Source organism: Haemorhous mexicanus, chromosome Z, assembly GCF_027477595.1.
Source record: "Haemorhous mexicanus isolate bHaeMex1 chromosome Z, bHaeMex1.pri, whole genome shotgun sequence".
Taxonomy (NCBI): Eukaryota; Metazoa; Chordata; class Aves; order Passeriformes; family Fringillidae; genus Haemorhous; species Haemorhous mexicanus.
This window is the reverse complement of record NC_082381.1, coordinates 65,785,829-65,812,147: the sequence shown is the minus strand read 5'-3', so window position 1 is coordinate 65,812,147 and position 26,319 is coordinate 65,785,829. Positions and strand designations below refer to the sequence as shown.

Sequence of the window (26,319 nt, the reverse complement as noted above, 5' to 3'; positions counted from 1 at the left end):
TGGTTCTGAAAATATGAGGAAATTTCTGTTAGAGTGATTCAGTCCCTTGCAAGTAGGAAAAATACTGTTTAAAGGTTTATGACTGAATGAATGACAATATTTTTTCTCATTGTAACTAATTCCAGCTTTGGCTTACACCCTCTTTTCCTTCCCATATGAAATTATGAGGGCAGTGATAAATCAGAATATATCCAGGTTCTGCATTCACTTTTGAAATCTTGTCTGGATATATTTGGTCTGGCTGAGATGGAATTATTTTCCATTGCAGCAGTCTTCTTCATGCTGTGTTTTGTATTTGTAGTGAGAGAGGTGTTGGTAACGTACCAGTGTTGTAGCTATTGCCGAGCAGCGCTCACGCAGGAGTCAAGACTGTCTCTCCAATATCCCCCTTCCCCACCAGCCTGGGGTTGGGCAAAACGTTGAAGGATGTGTAGCCAGGACTCATGGTCTAGGCAGACCAAGGGGATATTGCATAACATATGATGACTGGTCACTTTTATTTATCACTTTTAGTAAGTGAAGAACAAGGAGAAGGGGTGGGCATTCTTTCTTGTGGTGTTGGTCTTCCGAAGCAACCGCTGTGTATACTAAAACCCTGCTTCCTGGGCAAGTAGCTGGACATCGCTTGCTGATGTGAAGCAGAGAATAAATATTTTGTTTTCCTTTGCTTCTGCATGCAGCCTTTGCTTTTGCTTTATTAAACTGTCTTTATCTTGACACATGAGGTTTTTTCCGTCCTATTTTCTCACCCCCATCTTGCTTCAGGAAGGGAGAGAAAGAATGGCTTTGTGGGCATCTGGTGTTCCACCATGGTCTGCCTACCCACCATGTTGCCTTTCATTTGTGTGAAAGTTCACACAAGGGTTTGAACTTGTAAAGTCTTCAGAGTTCTTTGGAGTATTGCAGGTGTCTCGAGTTTCTATCCACTTGTATCTTTCAGTAAATCAGGCTATCCAGATGTTACAAAAAAGCTGTTTCTTCATAGAATCTTTTTTGTAAACTTTTGTACTCTGTAAGTGCAGTTAGACTGCGATCTTTTTACTTCTAAAAAGCCAAGCAGGATGAGGTTTCTTATTAGTGACTGCTAATGAAAAGCTGTATCTACAAGAGAACCTTCTTATTAACTTGATATTTTTGTGGGAGAATTTTATTTCAGCTGTGAAAAGTGCTTTGATGCTGTATGTGTCTAATCATCAGGCTGTCTTAGTCTTGCAACTGGTAGATCAGATACTTCAGATCTGAGGCTTTTATTCCTGAGGACAGGGGATAGCAATTTATAGTCCAGGAAGGCAAGTAGGAGCACAAGGTTATATCCCTGATTCTTAGTGAAATTCAGAGCATACTGAAGTCTGGACTTTTCAGTGACTTACATAAGCTGATATATTTTGACACAAACATGCCAACTTCTAGGTATTGCATCTTGCCCTCCCTGGGGGACAAGGGAGAAGTGAATGAATTGTTGGTTTAAACTAAGCTCTTCTTGTGCTTTAAGATTTCAGCCTTTGAGACAGGTTCAGCTCACAGCAGATTGAAGTTGCATGGTCTTACATTGTTGTTGGAATCTGATACATTCTTTTGCTAAACACTTCATTATACAGAGTAAATAAAATTTATAAGTGAGCAAGAGGGAGCAGTACTTCACCATAAGTTGCTGAGCTGATGCAAGAATATAAAAGAGGTACTCTGGTTTGATTTTTTAGTTTTTCTAATTGATGCTTTACTGTATTTCTACCATAGGAATGAAGACCTAAAACAAATGTTGGAAAGCAGTAAAGATTCTGCAAAGCTGGATGCAATGAAAAGAATCGTTGGGGTATGTGATTTTTGGTTTTGTTACTGTTTTTATTTGTTAGGGGGCATGGGAGTTTTGTTTTTTATTTCTTGGATGGGAATAATGCTTTCCTTTTACACATTCTTTATCAGATTAGCACTTAAGTCTTTACATGATCTTTAAAAGTTGTGGTGATGAAATGGTAAAATTCTTAACTTGAAATTTTGTGTAGAAATTGGTAATTTGGATATATGTGACTAAAAGCATGAGAGTACATGCTTTTAAAATATTTATGTAACAGTGCCAATATGCCTATAAACAACTATTTTCAGTGAGACCTTGAATAGGAAATGGCTCATGAAGAGAAGCTTCAAATTATCAGACTATAAACAACAGAAATTTGCAGGAATAAAATGACAAGTTGCATTTACTATTTTTATGTTATTATTGTATGAGGTTTTTCTTTTTTGATTGAGCATGAGCCCTGAATATTTGATAATGTATTTCAGGTGACTGTGTACCCATAGAGGTGGTTGAATAATGTGTAATACTATTACATATTTGAACCCTGTAAGCAAAACATCATGAAGTTGATGGAATCTCTGTATTTCTTCTTAAAAGTATGGGAAGAATGTGCTACAGAAGGTTGTTCAGTGTCCACTTGGCTCCTTTGTTTTGGGGTTCTTGAAACTGTTTTCTGTCATTGTTTTTTCAGTCTACTCTGAATGTGCTTTTTTGTTCTGCTTGGTGTTTGCGTACTTAATCCTGTCCAAGTATGTACCAAAGTAAATAGGTACAGGTGGTGTCATGTGATCGTGTTCTTTCCCCTGACTCCAGAGCTGGCCTCTCCCTTCATGATTGTCCAGTGATGAGAATTTAAATCAGGTTGGTTGTCTTTCTGCCTTTAATCCCTTAGTCCTGCCAGAGACACCATTTACCTGTGAGGTCTGGGTAACCTATCAGCTGTTATTTCATAATGTCTTTCTTGGGTTTGGGAAAGGTTTTTTGATTCATCTTCTCCCACATGATGTGGAATTGCTCAAGGGTTTGACCAATCCTGCATACAGATGCGCTGTTACAAAAACACATGACCTTTAAAAGTGCCATGGTAAACTTACATTCTTCTGCTTCCCTCAGAAAGTATTTTTTTTCTGGTTATTACTGTGGGCAGAAGAGTTGTGGCAAGTTGCTTCTTGCTCCCTTGTTTGTGTTTTTTGAAAAGCTGGCCAAATCTTTATCTGTATTTGGAAACTGTTGAAACTGAATGTAGTTCTGTATATATATATATAGATGGAGGAATTAAAAAACATTAAACATTGAATCAGCTTTAAATTTTAAACCAAGGCTTTACTGAGTTATTTTTTTTATTTTCCTTTTCTCCTACAAAAAATGCTGTCGTTACAAATGAGTGTGCAATGAGCAAGCTCTATTTAGATACCTGCTCCTGCTGAACATTCAAAAGAGGTCTTAATGGCTTCTTTAATTTCCTGTAAATGTGTGATACCATGAAGCTGGAGATGTGTAGCTAGCAGTGATAGCTGTGATCCTTGGTGGACTTAGGCTGGAGTGAGTGGGCTCAAGAGGTCTTTAGCGAGGGAAGGCAGAATTTACTGGGCACATTTTTTCTTCTGCTCCCCCATTTTCCAATTCTGACAATTCTCTCCAGTTTCCAAAAGCAGATTTCTGTCCTTTTTAAAGTTCATGGTTGTTGTTTTCTTTTCCTGTTCTAAGCACTCTTCACTGCAGGAAGGGCACTACTTCCCCAAATGGCACTGTGCACCTTCTGATTTTTGGATATTTTTCCCTTGGTCAGCTGCTGCTGCTTGAAGTAGAAACAGCCTTCTAGCTTATAAGGCTGACCATGACTTAACTGCAAGCGAGTTGTTTGATTTACTGAATCCTCTGTTTTCAGTTTCTTTCATATCTTCAAGGTGTTTGCTGTTTCCTGTGCTGTGTTTAAAGTGTGTTTCACACCAGATACCTGGCACTAACCCCTAGTTGACGTAGCAAACTCAAACAATGGGCTTTCCATGTCAAGACTGGGACATTGCACAATATGAGCATGAGGCCTTGTAGCAGAGTTGATAATGTTCTTGTGGAGCACAAAGGTGCTTTTGTGCTTACATACAGAGGGGACCTTTCATCTCTCAGGGATGAGATGTGTTTTTCAGAGATGAAAGGCTTCCTCTAGCTTTATTATTACAGGAAAAAGGAACTCTGTCATCAGAGTATTGTTTAACATGTCTCAGTGGAATGCTTATTTTCTAAGTGTTAGATTGTTGGAAAAACTTGCATACAGAATCCACAACTTCTCTGGCCTACCTGTTCTACTGCCTCACCATCCTCACAATGACTTTTTCCTAACATGGAGTGTAAACCTACCCTCTGTTAGCTTAAAGCTGTTATCCCTTGTCCAGTCATTACATGCCCTTATAGAAGTCCCTCTCCAGCTCTCTTTTAGCCCCCTTTACGTACTGGAAGGTGCTATAATGTCTCTTCAGAGCCTTCTCTTCTCTGGGCTGAAGCCTGTCCTCACAGGGGAGATGGTTAGTAAGGTGTCCCTAACCACGGAAGGCGGGTCAGTCTTTAAGGTCCCTGCCAAACTAAACTGTTCTTTATGATTATAATTCTATGATACCAACAGTTGTCTTAGTATTTTAGTAGACTTTAAGAGGCTAAACCTTTATTTGTTCATATAGGTGTGATAGCAAAGTAGAAGGAGAACGCTGGTTATGGCACTTTTTGCGGTCGCTTCCTCCTTTAAGATGGTTTATGAACATTCACCTAGGGAGAAGGAGATTAATTACAAATGAAACAAAATCTGCCTTCCAGAGAGTGACGTAAAACAACATCGTTTCAAACATAGGAGTAGTCCAGTTTTAATCTTCTCACTTCTCCCCTTATGCATAAAGGTACCTAAGCATACTTTTAGCTAAAATATGACTTTCATGATCAATGACTATTTTTTTAATCAGTATGTTATTTTGTATGTTTCTTCTTATATGCATGCAATAAAATAATTGCAGTCTTTGGAAGAATATGAACAACACTGCTGGTTTGGAAATAAATTTTTGTGTATACATATTCTACTATATGCTTGAAAACATAAAGGTGATATTTCTTTTAAAACATTCACTGATATTATAACAATCAGTACCAGATCTTGAAACCTGTTTGAATTTCTGGGGAAAAACCAGTGAAATTTCACTCCTGAAGGTTTCAGAGCCTAAGTTTAGGAAACAGTCACTTGTCTGATTTCCCTCACAGAGTATCATCTATGTCTGTGTGTCTCTCATGTGGAAAAAAAAATTAGTACGTCTTGGCATTACACAGCACTTATGCTAGAGTGAATGTTTTTGTGCAAGAACTCCAGGTATATAAGACAACACAAATAGCAAATTTCTAGGCACAGCAACAAAAATGATATGATAGACATTAGTCTTGGAAAGAACCATTATGTTCTTTCAGGTTAATGATCCATAAGCTAAGGAGGGTCTACACGAATTGCTATGCAATAATGAATCAAAATACACTCTTTTAAAAAGCCCTAAATACATATTTACATGGTACACTGGAGCTGTTATGGTAGATCAATTGAATAATCCCAGTAATGCAGAGTCATACCATTGCAGTCTATCAGAGAGGTCTGAGGATCATCGCTGTTTTTGAGTATTATAACTTCTGTTGCACCATGATAAGATGATAATTTTTCATTCTGTCTTACTTCTCTGCAGTGCATCTTGTTGCTAAGTTCTATCTTGTCATTCTGAATTTGGCATTTATTGTAGAGATCCCCCCAGTCCTGAAAGTAGTAAATTGATTTTAGATTCTTAGTTAAAAACACCTTGGAACTCATTTAATGTGCTTGCTTATTCACAGTGCTTGTGCCACTTCCTGTGTTTTAATACAGGTGCAATGAACAGTTTAAGATGTTAAATGGGTTAAATCAAAATGTCACACTGGACAGCTGCTCTTACTACCTTTTGAAAGACTGAGTAATAGCTTCAACTACAGCTGCCTTCTTTCTGGCATTCTCCTTCTAAGCTTCTCAGAATATGCAGTTTACTAGGTATTTCCTGGTTTTGTATGTTCTTGCTTTTGTTCCATGAGATCCTAGCTCTTTATGCTTTTAATATGTTGTATCAATGAAATGCACTATAACAGATCTGTGAGTTGATTATATGAAGTTTAATCAGCTGTATAATGTAGTTGGAATGTAATGGTCATGGACTGGAGTAACTGTAACTGCAGAACTCTTGTTTCTTTGTTGGATCCCTGGGTATTTGTTGCTGCTTATGTATGTTGGAGACCAGTGGACATTGGTGACAAGAGGTGTTCCTTAGGGGTCTGTACTGGGACCTGTACTTTTTGATATCTTCTTTAATGACATAGGTGGTGGGATTGAGTGCACTTTCACCAAATCTGCAGGCAACATAAAACTGAGTGGTGCAGTTGACATGCATGAGGGACAGGATGCCATCCAGTGGCATCTGGACAAACTTGCAGTGTGGACCCATGATAGTATCATATGATTCAGCAAGGCCAAGTACAAGGTCTGGCACTTGGGTCAGGGTTGCTGAATGACGGGATCAAGAGCAGCTCTGACATGAGGGACTTGGGCATGCTGGTGGATGAAATGGTGGTTGTGAGCTGACAGTGTTCACTAATAGCCCAGAAAGTGTTGCCAGCAGGTTGAGGAAGATGGTTATGCTGCTCTACTCCACTCTCCTAACAGAGTTCCAACCTGAAGAACTGCATACAGTTCTGCAGTCCTCAGGACGGGACAAACAGACGTGTTAGAGTGTGTCCAGAGCAGGCCACAAAAAGGATCTGAGGGCTGGAGCACCTCTCCTGTGGGGTCAAGCTGAGAGAGTTAGGGTTATTCAGCCTGGAGAAGAGAAGGTTCTGGCGAGACTTTCCAGCACCTTCCAGTGTATAAAGGGGTCTGTGAGAAAGCTGGAGAGGGACTTGCCAGTAGGGCCTCTGATGACTGGACAGGGGGATGGTTTTAACTAAAAGACAGTTGATTTAGATTAGATGTAAGGAAGAAGATCTGATGATGATGGTGGTGAAACACTGGGGCAGGTTGCCCAGAGAGATGGTGACTATCCCATCCTTGTAAACATTCAGTGAGGGGCAACCTGATCTCTGAACATCTTGAAGATGTTTCTGCTTGCTGCAGGACTAGATGACTTTCAGAGGACTGTTCTGTGATTTCTTAGTGAAATTTCATGGTTTCTAATTAACGTGATGTTTGGCTGGCTGAATCTTGACCTTGAGCAGGACACACAAATTCGTAGAGATGGGAGTGCTTTGAGTCTGTATCAGCAGCACTGAACCTGATGTAGGTTGATGTAGCATCCTGGAATTCCAGTATTTGCAGTTCAGACATAAAACACTGTCAGAAATTCTACTGGAATTATATCTAAGAAGAACATTGTGCAGCTATAGTGTATATGAAAGTATTTTATTCCTTCTTATTACTCACTTTCCTACAAATAACTTCCTTCTTAAGCTGTTTGTACAAGAGCTGAAGCTAAGCCAGGGTTTATGATCTTTAGATCTTTATTGTTACAGTTTTATTGTTTGTGGTATGCCTTCTTCATGATCAAACATCAAAATTTTTTTCAAAAAAAAAAAAAGTGGGTTGATTGATCTTACTTTTTCTGTGTGGCTTTTGTATATTTTTTTTGTTCTGTATAAACACTTTATGGCCTTCTGTGTTTAACTTACTGTGGAAAATAACCTTATTTTTGTTTTAAAGTGTGATGTTTATTTTTATTTTTCTCCTTGATTCTGTTGCAAGCCACAGATGTTTCAGTGAAAAGGAGCAGGATTTAAGCTTGTATAACTTTTTGGATTTTGTTGGGTTGGCCCTTTTTTCCCCCTCCACCACCGAAAAGGTCATTCTGCAGAGCTTTTTGGATTAGAAAAGTCTTTGTTTTTAATAATTTTGAAAGCATTAAAAATTATTTGCTGTCTTATATGTTAAAGTCCAGTTCGTGGATTCCACTCCAGCAAGCTCATTACCAGAGAGCACCCAAGAGTTTTTATTGTATGGATTGTATCCTTTAAGGTCTAGTAATTAACAAAAACCCACATCTTTATCTTCAATTTCATAAAAATGAGATTTTAAGTATAGATCTGTAATAAAGCAACAAAACCCAAACCACATTCTAATAAATTATATTGTTACATTACTAAGATTTTTCTCTTCTTTTTTTCCAGATGATTGCAAAGGGAAAAAATGCTTCTGAGCTGTTTCCTGCTGTTGTGAAGAATGTTGCCAGTAAAAATATTGAGGTATTCCTCTAACTTGTAAAACATACTGTTATGGAAAATCTGTTTATTAAAATTTTGTCTAATTTTGTTAGACTTCAACTGGTATCTTTGATGGAGCTTTTTTAGGAGTTTATTTCAATAATGACATTATAGTAATAATTTTATGCATAAATAAAGGAAACCTGTTGGGTGATTTGGAGGAAGAAGTAGTAGCTCTTTACATTTAAAAGAAAAATTACTTAATTTTAGAAAGTTTTTGAAGTATGATGTAATTGAGGAAAGTTATTGTAGTTCAGTATTTGAAGTGTGGTCCTTTTTGCAAAGCTTGGGTTTGTGCTACATTGTATTTTTAAACATCTGTTGCAGATCAAAGCAGAAAGGTAATGTCTGGGTAAAAAAAAAGAGGTATGTTCTTGCATCTATATTGGGTGTTATTAGACACAAAGTAGCTTGCTTCTGTATCTTTTTGTTGTTGTTGTTTCTTGTAAGAAAGCAAGGGGGAAAAGTTCATCCTGGACTCAGGAAAATTTAGATTTCCAGAATACTGAAACTTGAGGTTCTGTTAAATGATGATGTGTTTAAATCCACAGGGTTACTGTTGTATAACTGCAGGGTGTATGTAGAAAATGTAACTCTGATGCTCACTAGCATTACTGTGCATACTCTGGCAGCTTCCCTGCAGAAGTGTCAGAGTTAGAGTCTACTTGACAAATAAGATTTCGATAAAAATAGCATCTCTAAGTTTGTAGTTTGAGACCTCATGGTGTCTAACAAGCATAAGTTTGATGAAAGTAGAGTGAGCATGCAATGACTTTAGTTACTTCCTACTGCTCAGGATTGTAATTTTTAAAAAATGGGGCAACAGTTGTTTGAAGTATTGGATTTTAAGGAGAGAAATCATTTGAATGCATGCTTCAGTTCTTCTGTCCTCTACTGAAAATGTGTACTTCAGACTTTATTATTTATTATTATATTTTTATTATTAGTGGGAACAAAAAAATACTTTTTCCCTGGCTGATGGCACTAAAGATTATATTTCCGATAATGGCTTCAGCAAACTTCTTTCTCACTCTAACATGCCGTGATATAATGGATGAAACATCAGTTTTCTTCCATATTTACATGGATGGATAGTAATATTCAAGTTTGAGTTTAATTTTAGCTTTAAAGAAATTATTCTTTTTTAGTTACTACTTTGAAAACTTTGGGGTTTTTTTGTTCTTTGAGAGAGTGGATTTATTTGGTCAAGGCCAAGTATTGAGCTCTGGTAAGTTAAGGAGGTGTAAATGTGCAAAGATGCTACTTCAGAGTCTTTCAGGAAATTATTGTATTAAAATAATTTTAGAAATTGTAACTGAACTTTTAGTAACAGACAGTAAAAAGATGTGGGTAAGAAATCAGACAAGTAAATATTCTGTTCCAATTTAATTTATGTTTGTAAGTTATGAGTAGTCTTAAGTCAAATTTTAAACAAGACACGAAGAGGAGTGCCTTAAAGAATATTATTTTTCTGGAGTGCTTTTAACTGTTAGGGCTGGAACTTTTAGTCTGATAGAAACAAGACTGTCCTAGTTCCAGGCTTTCAACCCAACCAGTAGTGAAGCTGAGACTGTATCCCTGGTGGGTGTGCAGGTACACATAAATATTCTGTCTGTACATATACAAAACAAATATGCATGTACAGAGGCCAATCCTGTAAATTGTCACAGGGTATTCGGGTGAACACAAATAGTGTCAGCTGCTTGGCAGTTCAAGATGGTTTGCTAGTGGGAATGTGTGTATATATACAGAGTTCATCCTCATTGAGTCTGCCTAATGTCTGGCCCATGGATCTCAGTCACCCCTGTTGATGGCACCTGGATGTATGAGCCCCTAAGGCTGTAGCCCTTTCTTGTTCCCTGGTACAAATGTCTTTACACACAGGAATCCCTCTAAACCAGGACTCTCCTACTTCCTCATGGACTTGCCCTTGGACACGCAGGTGTGTGCACCTCTGCACACATAAAAGTGGACCTGGCCAGAACTTTCTTGTGCCTCTACTATCTAAACCCTATGGTTGTGCCCTTGAAGAGATCCACAAAAAACCATGGTTCTTGCCCCTAGAGACCCACAGGCCATGGGCTTTACTTGCAGATGGATGGACCTTCACTGTTCTGTGGTATAGCCAGCTCCTCCTGTGGTCTTGCCCTTAAATGCTTACACCCACACCTACTTCCTTCCCAGACCATGTCACCCACTTGTCGGCTGGTGCAGCTTGATGCACCACAGTCACATTGACTTGCGCTTGATTTCACATATTCTGGTCTCTTCATTTACACACATGCTCATGGGCCATCTAGCCTGTGGTCCCAGCTGTTCGCAGCCAGACCCTCACTTTTTCCAGATGCTGGCCACCCTGGACTTAGAGATCCCTATAGCCTGATGAAACATTGCAGTTGCTGGAGTCATACTTAAGTCCCCTAACTCTGTTCTCTCTAGTTGCTGGTGCCCATGGATGTAGCAGCTCTCCAGCCTGTGGCCTGACTGTAGTTGTAGGCACGTAAATGCATCTTCACACCAAATAAAGAGTACCTCACCAAGGAAAACAGTTCAAAATGAAATTTAATAAGTCAATGCAGCAGATTGAGCTATTCATATGCAGGGAACAGAAGGATAGATGTACCAATTATGAAACTGTTCAGCCCTCTTATCCCTGACTTACTCCTTTCCAGATCATGTAGATTTCCCTTGCTTCTCCTTCACTTTAGTTCTTCCCCAGAACATCCCATGTCATGTCTAAAATACTTTTCATCTGTGTCCCATTTCTGTACATGCAAACATCTTCAGGCTGAAAGATGCTCTAGTCTTTGTTGACTCTTGGTGATTTTAACACCTGGGCATAGGAGCTGAGGCCCTCCTGAGGTTTTTCTGGGAGGAGTGTGACAGGGTATCCTTTCCCTGAGTCCTAAATTTGTTTTCCCTCCTATTATTTTGTTTCTTTCTGCACCTCTGAGCTGATGGTTCCTGTCATGGTCTTGGGACAAACTAGAGCAGGGTGTTGTGTACACATCTTTCCCCCCCCCTTGTGGGAGGTATGCTTTGTGGCTGTGAAGATGAGGTCTTATCACATAACTAAACATCATTAGTAGAAACCTTTCACTGTTTATATTTTATGGACCTTTTCTCCTATTTAAAACAGACAATTATGTGAACTCACATGTCATCATCTATGCTGTAGTTAAACTTCCCTACTTACTCATTTTTCCACCACTTAATGCTAACATACTTGTGCAGGAAGAGACTGTGAAACTGAAAAGAGATCAGGACATTCAGTAAAGCCATCTGACAAATTTCTTTATCAATCTGAGTTAGATGACAAGTTTAGATTGTAGTGTAGGTGTACTTAGAGCCATCTAGTTAGACCTTTTCTGTCTCAGGAACATTTATCATGGTCCATTTCTTAGGATGCCTTATGAGAAATTACTAGATTAAGTCAGATTCTTAGTACATTGATCTTGTTTCCTGAAAATGTTTTGCCAAATTTTTCCCTATTCCTAAGAATTCTTAATCAAATCTGTCTATACAAGTTGCAGCAATGCAGTAACATAAAATACATTGATTTATCTGAGTAACCCTGAGCTGAGTTGGTTAGAGCATGGTGCTAATAACACCAAAAATGTGAGTTTCATCCCTGTATGGGCCGTTTTTTGAAGAGTTGGGCTCAATGGTCTTTGTGGTCCCTTCCAACTCAGAACATTCTGCAATTCTGACATTGTATCCATGTGAATTTTCTGCCAGAAATGGCAGCTATATTTTTTTAAAATCAGGGCTCAGTGCTCTTATGCAGGAAAATGGAGATGAATAAGTGGTATAACATGTTAATTTATTTGAAGAGATGCAAAGGGCACCTTATTGTTTACAGAAGTGACTTATGATTTTTTTGTTGTAAGTGCATGCTGACCTCAGCTTGGTTATGTGTGCTAAGTCATGGATGGTAAGGATACAAAAAGTGACCTAATAAACAATTGGTGGTATAGAACAAAAATTAGTCTTCATCAATAATTCATGGATTTTGATGTGCTTATATTGATAAATTAATTAAACAAATCTGCCTGTGTTCCTCAAGCCTAATGTGCCCCTGTTATGATTAGGCTTAAAGAACAGAGCATTTTAACATTGAATGAAGGTAAATGGTAAAAGAATAGTGTAGTCACGGAGCTCTGAGTGCTTCCATTTCTAGTCACAGAGTGGTTTCAAGGAAAGGAGGCTTTCTTTGCACACCTGCAGTCATTCAGTGCACAGGCCTCTTGTGGTCAATGTTGATTGCTACTTCTCTAGCTGAACAAAAAATAATTTAGTATGGCGTAACCTTCTGTGATTTAATATTATGTTTTTTTGCCAGAATTGGCACAAAGATAGATCTTCCGATAGTGACAGTAATTATTAGCACAGCTGTAGTTGAGGGTCTTTCAGAATTTTCCCTTATAAACCTCAACAGTCAGTTTACTACTCAAATGGAAAAAAATGTTTTCACTGCTTCCTGGGTATGAGGGGTAAAGTGAACTAAATTTAATGCCCTCCTCCCCAAAATCATACTGAGGTTTTCTTAATCTTTGGACATTGCATTCTTTGTAGTATGCTTTACTTATATTGCATCTTTTGAATGCCTGTGGTCATGCAAAAGTGAGTCTAACATCCTTTGTTTTCATCCAAGATAAGTGCTTTTTTAATCAGATTTGAGATGGGTAAATTACCACAGTTCAGCTGTAAGTTATATTAACTTTCAAATGTTTTAAAGTAATTTATTTCAAGTTTCAGGGTTAAATAAAATGGTCTTGTTGAAATTCTTGGCTATTTCACTTTAACCTATTTTCTATAAGAAAAAAAAGTGTGCTCAAGTGATCAGTTTCCCCATGTCAGCATCTTAGATTATTATAGTCTTAATTTAATAGTTAATGATTTAAAGCAGAACCTCATGTTACTAGCCTTCATCTGACTCTTTCATTAATTAGGTAGCATTGCAGCACCTCAGGCATTTTGTAAGACATTGGGAGAAGCATGTGAGTGCTCTGGGATCTATTAGCTTTTTCTTCAAAGATGAAAATGTTGATAAAAATGTGAAACCTAGAAGCTAGTTTTATAGAATTGTAAAACTTTCTCATAGTGATATTCACTATGTTTTTTCTTTTCAGATAAAAAAGCTTGTGTATGTTTATCTGATGCGCTACGCAGAGGAGCAGCAAGATCTAGCATTATTGTCCATCAGTACTTTCCAGCGTGCTTTAAAAGTGAGTGACTATTGAATAACATTTTATGGGGAATTCAGAGCTGGTAGCACAAAAAAAAAAAAAATTATCTGTGTAAGTGTAGTATGGTAAACGAAAGCATGTAAATATCTACATCTGCTTAAGTGGTTTTAAACCACATGATTGACATATTTTTTTGTGCTACCTCAAACCTTGTCAAAACAGCTAAGTAAAAGATGTAAAATTGCTTCACTTAAGAAAAACAGCAGAATGGTGCTTTGAAATCCACATGCCAAACATTTAATTTCTGGAATTACTTCTCTCATTCCAACATAACTTGTATGTATGGAAAAAAGACCCCGTTATTACCATGAACCACCTATGTTCCTTTTAGTTTATGTCAAAGAATGAGCTTTGTGTACAACAGAGAATTGAAACATAGGGAAGACAGTAGTACCTAAATTAAAATTTTCAGTCTTGCACATGGTACTTTTTCATTAAAAGCACTGAAAAAATAGCTTTTCGTACTCTTTTGTTTCAAATGGGATAACAATGAGAAATGGGATTAGACAGCAAAGTTTAGGACTGCCTTTGAAGTGTGACTGTGGAGAGAAGAAAGATTTATTAAGTCTCTGATCTGAAATTTGGCCAGTTTTTATAATAAGAGAAGACTGGGTTTTTTGTGTGTTCTTCTTGTATTCTACGCTCGTTTCAGTTATGTCACTTAACCCACACCTTGCATCTTACTGGAAAATGTTGCAATCAGAGCACCAGTTGTGCAGCTGTAGGAGGATCCCACATCGACTAGAGAGTTTTCTGCCCCCTTCCCTTGAACTTTCATCCCAATGTCATATGTACTACCTTCACTATCTCTGACTGTCATGAAAAGCTAGAATTCTAATGACTTTGTACCCAGTGTTTTTTGTATACATGAGTATACATATATCACAAAGTGAACACTCCTCATGGCATAACTCTTTTAAAAGCTGTGTGTAATGAGAGCAGAGGGAGGAGTGATAAGGTTGTGTCTGAGTAGCAAAAAGAGAACTGGTGGTGTGGCAGTGGGGTGGACACCAAATAGTGGAGATTGTCAGCAACTAAAGAAATTACTAAGCCTGCTATGAAAGATAGGTCCCCGTTCGATTTTTGTTTCTCATTTTAAAATGATTATAATTTGGCTTTATATGTGGAGATTTTTTTTTTTACCTTCCTCTGTTAAAGGAACTTTCTTTTTTAAACTTAAGTGGCTGCAGGTGAGCTTTGCAAACTCTAGTAGGAACAAGATATTTTTCCAAAAACGATCAAATAAAGGGCTTTCACCATCCAGATACTTACTGCTTAGAAGTTTCTAAGATGTAGGGATTTTGAGATCTTAGATTAATTGATAATTAGGTAACACCAGTCTGAAAATATGTGTTGCCAGCTCTCAGTTCGAAATGTTCATTGGGAGGTTACCTTCTTGCAAGACACTGTACAGTTTAATGAATTACAGATGCTGCAATTTCACTTTGCTAGATTTCAGGGGATTTAGTACTTGATTAAACAACATTTTTCCCTTGTGTTCCAAGCACATGGTTAGTGGATAAAGTTTACCTAATGGTTCATCCAAATACAGATGTGTTGGATCTCCAAGCTAACCCTAGTATTGTAAAATTGACCAAGAACTGGGGCAGAAGAAGAGAGGATAAGAAATAGAAAGAAGTCATAAAACATTTAGCCTAATATTTTGACATGTTCTTTGAAATTGTTTTTGTTACTAGCTTCAATTTATATCTTGCAGTAAAGCATAAAATGGATATTTTGTCAAGAGCTTGAATGGGAATGTCACAACTGAGAACAGCATTTTTATTTGACATTTTGTAAATACAAGCATTAAAATTGAGTTAGTCTGTCTCTCAGAATACCTGAATTCCACTTGGATTGAAGCAAATGTATCAGATTATTAAATAAAATATTCATATTTTTTATCCACAATTAACATATTTTGTCTGGAAAATTGCATGATGTTAATGTTTTCCTTTGTAAAATTTTCATATTTTCATAATGTTTAATGTTCTTTCTTTATTTGTTTTACCTTTTTTTTTTGTTTTGGAAATTTCTTAGTGTGAAGAAATTATTAGCATGACGTTCACTTGCAAGCGTGACTTAGATTTACGTGTTTTAATGTGTCGTCATTAATAAGTGTAAGCAGAGTAGTATATTTAATGATTTGTTTCTGCACTGTCTTATTTTATTTCTCCCCTTCGCTCCTGTTTTTTAGGATCCCAATCAGTTAATCCGTGCAAGTGCTTTAAGAGTTTTATCCAGTATACGTGTCCCAATTATTGTTCCTATTATGATGCTTGCTATTAAGGAAGCCTCTTCTGATTTATCTCCTTATGTGAGAAAAAATGCAGCCCATGCAATCCAAAAACTGTACAGGTAAGTGATTCTGGCAATTACTGAAAAACAGTTTGGAATAGCTGTGGACTACATTTGTAAAGACTACTGTGAATTTAGCATGTCTCAGATCCATTTCTTCAAAAGGATGGGGTGGGTGTAGACATTCTGTCACTCAGCTGGTTTGGTTGTAATTCAGGCAATTCTCTTGATTGCTAGACTTAACAGGATAACTATAAAAAGATACAAAAAGAAACTGATGCGCTATCTTTTGTTTTTATGACTAGTTTTTTTCATCTATGTAACAACTGTTTTGGTGGGTATTCTCAGAATCTATGAATTCGCTGTGTCAAGTGTGTATCTTTCACCCTGAGGCATTTTCCTGAAGGTAGTTTGCAGCACATGTGACAAAGAATACTAACTTCTAGAAATTTTATCTGTGCAAGTCCAAATTTTTCAGATCTTCCTACTTCAGAAATTCTTGCTTTGAAGGAGTTCTTATAAAGATATGGGTACTGGTTTGCAGAGGTGGAGTCAACAAAACCTGTACCTTTGCAAAACATTTCCAGGCATTTATTCTACTACTTCACTGTTATTTCACCTATTCCAAAAAGTGGAGATTGAGAGATGTTAGAGGTTCTGAATCAGTTAAAAAACACAGTAACAGAATTTGGAGAAACTGGCTTACCTCCTTCTATTTTCTGTTTATTCCTAGTAGTAGTAAAATGGACGTGGGGCTTACATAACAAAGGAAATCTAGTGAAACTGATGTTCTGTTTCCGTAATGGTTCAGAGGACCTCAGAGGGTGCATCCTTCTAAAGCTCTCTTCATGCAAGCATCCTAGGTATTATGATGCAAGAATTTGAGCTGCTGTAGCTGGAAATTCCTCCTTACCTGGACTAGAATAAGCTTCATGATTACTTCTGAGTGAAGGTGGAGTTAAAAAATTGTGTCCTTAGTAGTAGGATTTGGGAGGTGTTTATAAAAAGCAGGTGAACTTTTATTTTCACATTTTCAAAACTTACTAGTAAAAATGCTGTATCTCATAGTGCTAGTTAACCATGGAACCAAGGGAGAGGGTATTATTTTCTTGGTCACTGGAGGAAGCACCAGTATTGGAAACTGGTGAAGAGGCTGTCAAATTAACCTGCCCACAGGCAGACTCAGTTGGCCTGGCAGCAAGTAAGAATAGGTAGTAGTTAATAGGCCATTTTTGTATACTTTGTTTAAAAAAGTTCATGACTGATAGCTAGACAATTCAGCAATACTGATCATATGTTGGTGGCAAGGCTGAATATTGGCCTACTGCAACAAGTAAGTAATTTCAGAATACTTATTTTTAAGTTGATGAGAATCAGAATCCAGAAGGGGTGGATTTTTAAAGTAAACTCAACAGTTAATACTCTCTCCTACATCTAGCTACTCCATATTCTGCAGCCATTTGAGTAAGAAGTAGTAACATATGCTCCATTTGCTTTTTGGTTTTCCCAGATTTTCTGCCTATTAGAAAGTTCTGTATTTCAGTTAGTACTCTGGTCAGGGTTCTGGATGCAAGTTTGATACTCCAGTCTTCCCTGTATTTAGTGTCATGGTATTTGGATGGATGTCTGCCCTAGAAGAGCTTGTTTATTAGCAGTTCAGTCAATCCTAGCAGCAGGAAGCTTACATATCAAACAGAAAAGATTTCAGACGTAGTCTGAACAGCAACATTGGTGTCCAATGCAATCAACATTGCCAGGTATGTTGAAGTAATTTCATCACTAAAGATGTCAGACATTTTGCTTACTTTATTTAAGATCGCATTTTACAGATATTAGTAGTTTCTGTCTATCAGCTGAAAACTGTACTGTGTTTGCAGTAAGGTTTGGAGGACTACTTCCCATCACTGGTATTAGTAGGTTACATACTAGTACTAGATGTCATAATGGGATGAAATCACAGACCTCTTTAACCTCTTCTTTTATTTTGTCTTTGAAAATGGTCCGTTCCTTGTCTTAAATATCAGAACAGTGGAGGAGAAGGAATGTAAATTCATTCATTCACGCCTTTCTGAAGACTTTCTTGATCACATTAAAAAAATGGTTTTGCTCAAGTTTTTTCGCTTTTCCTTTCTCTCTGAATTTTCTGCCAGTTTTTAAATTATGAAATAAAACCTTTTTAAGAGACTTTTGGCTTTTGCTCTGAAGGTTTGGGTCCTTGACAGAAGATCCAGTAAAACTCCTTTTACAAAAATAGAAGTTGGGATGAAAGGTGATCGTGAAAGTACATACAGAACAAAGTACTGTTGTGTTGCTTATGATGATGGTGGTTTCTAACAAAGTTTTGTTACTCATTTTGCATGTTCTGATGTTGCTAGGTCTAAGAGCCTTAGTGAAGTAGTACTCAGCCAGATAATGACTTTGTGAATCTGGAATGATATACTGTGCATTAGGGCACTCCATCACTCAGCATTAAAACTGAAGTATGCAGTAATGACCAAATACTCTCTCACTTATCTCTAATTGTATCTATGTTGAAATGACTTTTCAAAGGCATAGAACTACACATCTCTAAGGGTCTTTGTATTCAATGTCTATTTTCTTTTGACTTGGCTTTGAATTCTTCTGTGTTGTATAGATCCATGAAGGGGAAGCAGCTGTATGAAAAGTTTGTTGTTACTTGCCTAAGAAGCAAGTTTGACAATAGTGGATATCTCTGGCAAATTTCTCTCTGCTCTTGTATGTGAAAAGATGTTATAAAGGTTGTTGCTTGCAACTTTTGCTTTTCCTCTGCTTTTACTATTTATTTAGGACTTCAAGCAGTCTGTTTTCCATTAGCTTGCGCACCAACTTTGTAGAGGTACACTTGAGTACAATTGTCCACATTTGTGAGTTCCAATACTTCTCACTAAAATTAGTGGTTAACTTTAAAATGGTTAAAGTGTCTTACTCAAAGCTTTATGTTGATAATTAGATAATAAAGGCATGAATCTTCTTTGTCCTGATATTCACTCACCTCTGAATTATATTCATGCTGAAATTAATTTCTGCGAGACAAGTGAGAACCTTGTCATGTAACATCTGAAGTTCAGTCAAGTTCTCTGTGGTGTTGGTTAGCCTGTCTTAATGTTTTTTTATGAGTTTAAGTTTCCTATAGAACACACATAAAAGGTCCAAGATAAAATTATATTTTTAATTTAATTTTATACTCCTAACTTACTTGCAGTCAAGTCTTTTATAGTGTGTTTTTTGGAATACTTGATTTTTCTGGAAGTGGTTTCTTCAAAGTTCTTTGTTCCTAGTTTGTGTCTAAAGGTCAAAAATCAAACCTGCTCTAATTTTGGATATGTCTGACCAAATTAGTTAAAATAATTTTATTTTTCCTTCTAGTCTTGATCCAGAGCAAAAAGAAATGTTGATTGAAGTGATAGAAAAGCTTTTGAAGGATAGAAGTACGGTAAGAAACAGATTTGTGGCATATGCATATATTTCTATGGAGTTTATAGTAATATAAACTCCTGAGACTGTCATTCAGCAGTAAGTAATACACTTTCCTAACCCTTGCCAATGTGATTTTGTATGTTTTTAGACATAAGTATCATTGTGTATTTATGCATTTATACATGACTGTAATAGTGGCTGTCCTTTAATAAGGTGTAATTTTATTGGCATCATGAGTCTGTTAATTAATGTTTTTGTTAGCGTGTGTTTTATGTATGCTTCTTTAAACTTTATTTTGAAAATCAAAGTTATATAATAATATGAATCAGTGTGCGAGTGTTTGTCTATAAATTTTCATATGCACTTTTTCATTGGGAAATTAGTTTGATAATTTCAGTTAGTTTGTAGTAGTGTAGAAATAAATTACTTGCATATGGTGTACAGTGTGCGTATTGACATCCATCTATCTTGCAGGGTGTATAGTTGTTAAAAAATTATATTTGCTCTGCAGTTGTTTGTTCTTGCCAGTATCTCCATTTGAACTCTGGTAAATAAGAGATGTTCTGACATAATTTCTGTAAATTTAATACTCCTGTTATATTTAACCTGCCCTATATAGCTACAGGTTTTCCACATGTACTCCTGGATGTCTCACAATCTTTAGTTAATTTTATTTTTATCATGGTCTGAGCCTGGCGAAATGCCAGTGTTTCCATGAGAAAACCTCTTTTCCTGGTATCTACTGTGAGATGTGATCAGAGACAGAGCAGAGAAGGCTCCAACTTAGGATTGAAAGGAAAAAAACTTTATTAACATAAAACTACAGGGAAAAAACACACAGAACACAGGATGAAAACCTTCCAAATTTCCTCCTCCTCCCCCCACCAAATTTCCTAATTCCGTTACCACCCTTTGGATAATCAATTCTCAATTCTTTGAGAAGAGAGGAGTCCCTCTTGCACCACAGACTTCACCCAGGAAACAGTCGAAACTTCTCATGTTTCCGTGTCACGGGTGGCACCGCCCGGAGAACATTTTGCCATCGTGACCTCTTCCTTCCATGTCCAGTGCTCTCACCACTGCACATGGACCAGAGCTGATTCTAGGGTTTTTTCCCTGTAAGGATGCTTTGTCCAGTTCCAAAAAAGAGCACAGTCCCTCTCCTTTTGGGACACCTGTCCCCGCCATGTTTCACCCCATGGGGCTGAGGGGTCTCTTGAACAGAGATCATCTTCCTCTTCTTCTTCTTCGAAGACGGAGGGCACCACCACCACCCTCCTCACCCGTCGTCTCTGTTCACACACCTTCACATCACCGCACTCTCCTGGCTCTGAGCCATTGCCTCCCCCTAGAATGCAGTCTCTGTGTCACAGGAACTCAAGGGTTCTGTCCATAGCTATCCAAGAAAAGTCCAGCCAAAAGCCACTCCATCATCTCCTCCCACCTAGAATTCTTCTCAACTTCTCTCAATCTCACCAGCTCCAGGAGGAATTAGCATTTGCAAGGTTTCCATCATCCCAAGAAGGGTTAAAAGTCCCGGGCTCTGCCGGTTTGGTTCATGAACTCCCACGGCTGGCTGCCCTGCTGGCCACCCCCCCCTTCTCCTTCACACCAGCCACGCTATCACAAGCACAGGCTGCTCTCTCTCTCTCCCTCCGGGGCGGGGGGGAACGGGGGATGGCTGCCCGAAGCCCTCGCAGTGCAATGTTCCTCCACCCTTCGGCCCAGGCCTGGCTTACCTCCCTCCGGCCACATGGCTCCCCTTCCCCCTGCCCAGCTCGGAGCTGGACAGGGGAGGTCTCCTCTGGTCCAGGACCGGAACTCAAAAGGAACTTCCACTGGGAATTCACATCTTTTAACCCCCTGTGTTCTCAGAGGCGTATCTATGCCCTCAGTGGACAAACCAGGTGCCAATATTAAAATCTGGACACCGATTGGTGTGACCACACCATCCCAAAAAAAACATTTCCCCTCAAACCACGACAATTTTGCAAATAAGTTTCCCACTTGTGAACTAGAAAGGTAATTGACCAAAGAAGCAAAGTTAGATTTCAAAGAGAAACCAGATTCGTGAATGAAAACATTCTCATGTTCTTCTTGTTCAGATCCCTAATTAATTGAATGTTGTCCTTTTTGACTATGTGAAAGTTTTAATAGGTACCAGGTAGTGTGTTGCTTCATTTGCTATTTTCCAAGTGTTTTTGTAACACTTACCACTGTATTCTCCAGGATACAGTATCCAGGACTCTATCCTGTTCTAGCACAGTCGAGGTGTTCAGAGCATAAAAGGTGCTGTTGGCTGAAAGATATCCTATAAATGCCACTGAAGGGTTACTGAAAGAGGTGTTTTACAGCTTAGTGGCTCAGCAGACAGTAAAACAGTTAGTTCTCCTGACTGCATCTGTGCTTGATTTGACAGAGGCCTTTGAGCTTGTGTGAAGTTGCACCTGCAGTGGTTTTTCGTGTATTTTATTTCATGGTTCATGCTCATGGTGTATATGCAGTCTGTGAATGTGGGATTAGGTTGTTAGTACCAGTGGAGGAATAAAGGGCTAAAAAATACCCAAAAAATGTAAAATCTGTGAGTTTGTACTCTGTTTCCTAGGCCTTATAGCATATGGTAAATGGTTATCCTGTGCCTAGTTATTTACACATTTACTTTAAGAAAAAACGTATAGAGTAGGTTTGGATCTTTTATATCCTTGGAATTTGGAATTACTTATGGGGAGATAATTGCCTCATTGCTTATTGGGCTCATACACTGCGTATTGGATACCATACTTATAAAGATACCAGCTGAAGCAGTAGCTGAAAATTATAGACTAGACTTAATATCTTCTGGGTTTGTTTGGAGACATATTTGATTAACTGCTACAACTTTTTGCTCCCTCTGATCCCTCTTTGTCTATTCGCTAGTGAGACCTGATTCCAGTCTGAGCTAACATCTCAGCTTCAGAAGTCTTAGTATTTTGAGAACTAATATGAAGGCTAATTATTTCAGAAAGAAAACATACAGATCTCTCTTTAAGGCTCTCTGCATCTAAGTGTGCTCTTTCACCCCAGACTCCACAGCTTGTGGTGGTCTAAAATGGGTCAGTCTCTATTTAATCTTTCATAGCTTTGGAAGGACTATTCTAGCATGGCAAAGCTTTATCTTAAGTAGTTATCTTTTGTCACGTACCACTGAATGTTCCCAGAAAGCTTCCGCATTTACTAACAGAACATGCATAGTGCACAAGTGTTTTGTTAGCAGGTAACTCCAATCTGAATACGCTTATTCTTTGCCCCTAATTGGAAAACAGCAATTTGCTCACAGTGGGGAAATCAAGAGTGCCATTTGTAGCTTGATTCAGCCTTTAAAATTGGAGGAGATGCAGCTGCTTATAGGTGGTGGTCCTTAAGTACAGGTGTGTATGTATGTGGCTTTAGGCTGTCGACTTTATAAGTTTAATGAGGCTGCATCCTGGGGAAATTTGTGTTTATTTGATTCATCTTTTTGAATTCTTGAGGGAAGCTTTACTTCATACACTTAGCCTAAAAGAGGAAGTTCCTTCCACATACATAAAAATGACAAACACTTTTACAAAGTATTTTGCAATTTTGCAATCTTGCTGAAGAAAATTAGGTCCATTTGCTGCCATAGGAGTTCTTCAAATGGGACCAAACTGTAAAACAACAGCTTTTGGTCATAAACTTATGAAATGCCTCTATTTGATTAGCAGAATGTCTCAGCTTTTTGCAGCTCCATGTTGTCTGTTTGTCAGTCAAGGTGCCTGAAATCTGTAGGGTGATAATGTGGAACTAGAACCACAAATGTTTGACACTGATGTTCAGATTCCTTCTACATAAATGCAGAGCTGTTCCCTTACATTAATATTAGTTGCCATCTCCTGCTAGCTCTAATCTAATGTCAGCAAATCAGTTTGTTCATTAAATAGTTTTTTTAACAGAGTGCAAGAGTCCTAGTAACTTAGTTGAATATTAATGGTTTTCCACATTTTTTCACTTGGTGGAAATGTCAAGTTACTTTTGGCACTTCTGTATACTTAAGGGCTGATAATTCTCAGACAAGCCATAATATGTTTTATGTTAACCACTGGATCTGAAATAATCCACTGTTGATTGATTATTGGTTATTTTTATTATAATTTTTAAAAATATTTTTTCTTTTAATCAGTTTAATTTTTTTAATCCACGTTTGGAGGGAGAATGTAAGTAGTAATATTAACTATGTATATAACAGTCTGATATTATTCAGGTGATATTTGACACTGCACTTTATTGAAGAGTAAACTTTTACTCAAAATTTGTTTATTTTCTGTAGCTATTTGACCTCAAGCAGGATTTTTGAAATTTACTGGCATAATCTTTATGTTAGAGATAGAATAGCTAATAAGTGTAGATGCCTCTAAATTTCTGTAAACCAGGAAGTTTTTTCAGAGAGAACATGCTATTGTATGTTATTAATGCATTTTTTTGTTGCACAGAAAAGACAAAATGTATTTCAATTAGCCAGAGTAATTTTAGATTTGAAATAGCAAGACATTATCTGGAGGAGAATTTTACTATAGTAAAATTAAGTCCTTTTTAGACACTATGGGATGTGTTTATGTTTTTAGATCTCAATCAGCAGTAAATTTTAATATAAGCCGAGGTAAGCAAAACTTAAAATGAGATGAGATGTAACCTTAACCCAGCACTTCATTAAAATTTCTGGTGAGATAAATGAAAAATCACTCTACTTCTAGAGTGTTTTAACACAAAGATTCAATTAAAACACAGACTCTCGGTTAATCTAAAATGCAAAATTATCAAGTGCAAGCCATTGTTACCATACCCTCAAGGGTAGCTGACTAAGAATTAGAGTCTATCAACAAATCTGTGATTTTTTGCAAGTGTATTTAAATTTTAAACAGATGTTTGCAAGTATTTTTATAATAGAGACTTATAAACTCCTAGTTATGTTTTTACCCTTGCTTTACAAGTACCTAACATTGTGATAAGCAGGTACAAGAGCATGAATACCTGCTCCTTTTGTTTTTCTTGTAATTCTAGGTAGTTGAGCAGCTGATGAAATTTTATGTAGAAGGGAAGATAAGAGCATGCTTGTGTTCTATGCTAAAATGATTTTCTCTGAAAGCAATATGGTAGTCATATGTGAAAGTATTACTGCGTGTTTCAGAGCAAACTAGTTCCCTTTTCTTTTTAGTTGATTCTGTATTGCTTCACTCTAGTTCTCTTTTTTCTATTCAGTGATAACCTAGCTTTAATGCATAGCGTTTAAGGCAAGATTTGTTGCAAAAGTTCCTTTTGGAAGAAAAAGATACTGTGAAGGATTGTAGTTAGCTACCTGTGTGTTTTACAGTGCTGTGTAAACACCAATGAAAATCAAGTTCATTAATGATACCTGAGTTATAGCAGGTTAAAGAAAAATAAAATCCATGTTGGCATTGCAAAGGAATCATGCCTGTTATCCAAACCTTTAAAGCAAAAAGAACACGTGACTTGCATTCCACAGTCTAAATTAAAGTATTCCAAGTATATTAAAAACTTAATCAATAAAGCATGGTGGGATGTAGTCGTATGGATGATGGGTATATTAAAAATGCCCAAATTTATTGCTGATCTACATCTGTAGCTTTGATCAGATTTTATTTTGTATGGGTACATACCTCTTTTATAATGAATTTATTATTTTGCTCTGGTGTTATAATTTTATCTTAATAATAACATGTAACTTTGTATTAACTCCATTTGGGGGGTGAAAAGACCTTAAGCAAATATGTGAGTATAGATGCAAATATGTGAGTATAGAGACTGCAGACTGCATGGCTACCAGACTGCATGGCTACCAGATAAAGTGCAGATACTTTCTCAGTGACATTCTTTTGATTAAGAAATCATCCTAGGAATTGGTGATGGCTTTGTGATGAAGATCTTACTGTTACAGTAAAGCAGTGTATTTGGCATAGTGGGGAAAGAAAGCTGGGTACTCTTCTTTTCAACAATAGTCTTCAGCTGATAAAGTAATATTTTAGTTTAGAACCCAAATGTGTGGGTAAGACAGCGTTTTCTTAACTTATTGATTTTATGATGGTAAATGCTTCAATTTTGTGGAAAAAATTACTGAGTTTGTGCAGATGTTTTGTTGTGATAGATCTATTATCCAGCTATTAGAAGATAAATGACTGATCTTTTCCTCTTTCCTTGCCTCCAGAAAATTGAAATAAGAAGAGGAATATCATTTGGGCTGTATGATTAGGGCAGGTGGGGTGGCCATTAATTTAAGAGAGAAGAATCGTGGCAGCATGGGCCAACTTGCACTGTATTATCAATCAAACCTCCATGCACTTCTTGTGATGACCCAGCACTCTCAGGTTTTCACAACGTTAATTAGAATTCATGACAAAATAGATGCAAGGAAACGTTTTGTACCCTTCATAATTTTATAGAAAATTTATTGTTATTAGAGGAACCATTTGCTTAGTGTGATTTTTTTCATTACCAGCTTGTCAACTAGCATAGATAATCTGGAGAAAATATGAACTCCATAGATTGGGTGTCACTTTTGTTGATGGTTCATATAGTTTACCTTGGAGCACAGCTAATGGCTGAAGTTCATAGCAACAGCACAGAAAAATGTGGCATCTAGTGGAAGACAAATGAACCGTGTTTATTGCTTTAATATAAAAAATACATAAATGGAAAGCAGCATTTGAATTTGATGAGCTCATTGCAAGTTTTGTTGGAGTGATTTATATTTTCTCCTTATACAAAAATCTACTATTGACACAGTGAGATGGAAATTAACTGACTGTTTTTTAGAAACTGATATTTTTTGGTTTTATATTCTGATTGAATCATTTTGTTTTAATTTTAAATACTTTTATGGAATGTTGAGCATTTAATTAACAAAGATTATTAGCTGTTCCACTGATGTTTAGATATATAGTAGGCTCATACTATAGGGGAAACAGTGTAGGCTAGAAAATAATGTAGGCTAACAGCTCATACTAATGTAGGAAAACAGTGTAGGCTAAAAAGAAGGCCTTAGGAAATTTTCTCAGAGAAATCTGCTTGTTACCATTGCATTTTCAGTCTGTCATATTCTTACTTTTTTTTCCACTTTCAAATGAAAAGCCAAATTTTAGAAAATAGAATAATGGGGCGAGAGGCATAATCTTAATAATGTCATGATGAATGGCAATTCCTATATTAACTTGTAAATCTAGGGACTTGCCA

General features: G+C 37.2%; 1 protein-coding gene across 2 annotated transcripts in view; it reads left to right on the top strand.

Moving 5' to 3' along the window:
* The window catches only part of AP3B1 (adaptor related protein complex 3 subunit beta 1), a 155,869-nt gene that overhangs the window by 12,273 nt on the left and 117,277 nt on the right, over positions 1-26,319 (top strand). For both annotated transcript variants that reach the window (XM_059836743.1, XM_059836742.1), the window contains exons 2-6: positions 1,738-1,813; positions 8,000-8,074; positions 13,225-13,320; positions 15,539-15,699; positions 19,027-19,093. In XM_059836743.1, the coding sequence (XP_059692726.1) occupies positions 1,738-1,813; positions 8,000-8,074; positions 13,225-13,320; positions 15,539-15,699; positions 19,027-19,093 (475 nt within the window). The remainder of the gene's footprint in view (positions 1-1,737; positions 1,814-7,999; positions 8,075-13,224; positions 13,321-15,538; positions 15,700-19,026; positions 19,094-26,319) is intronic.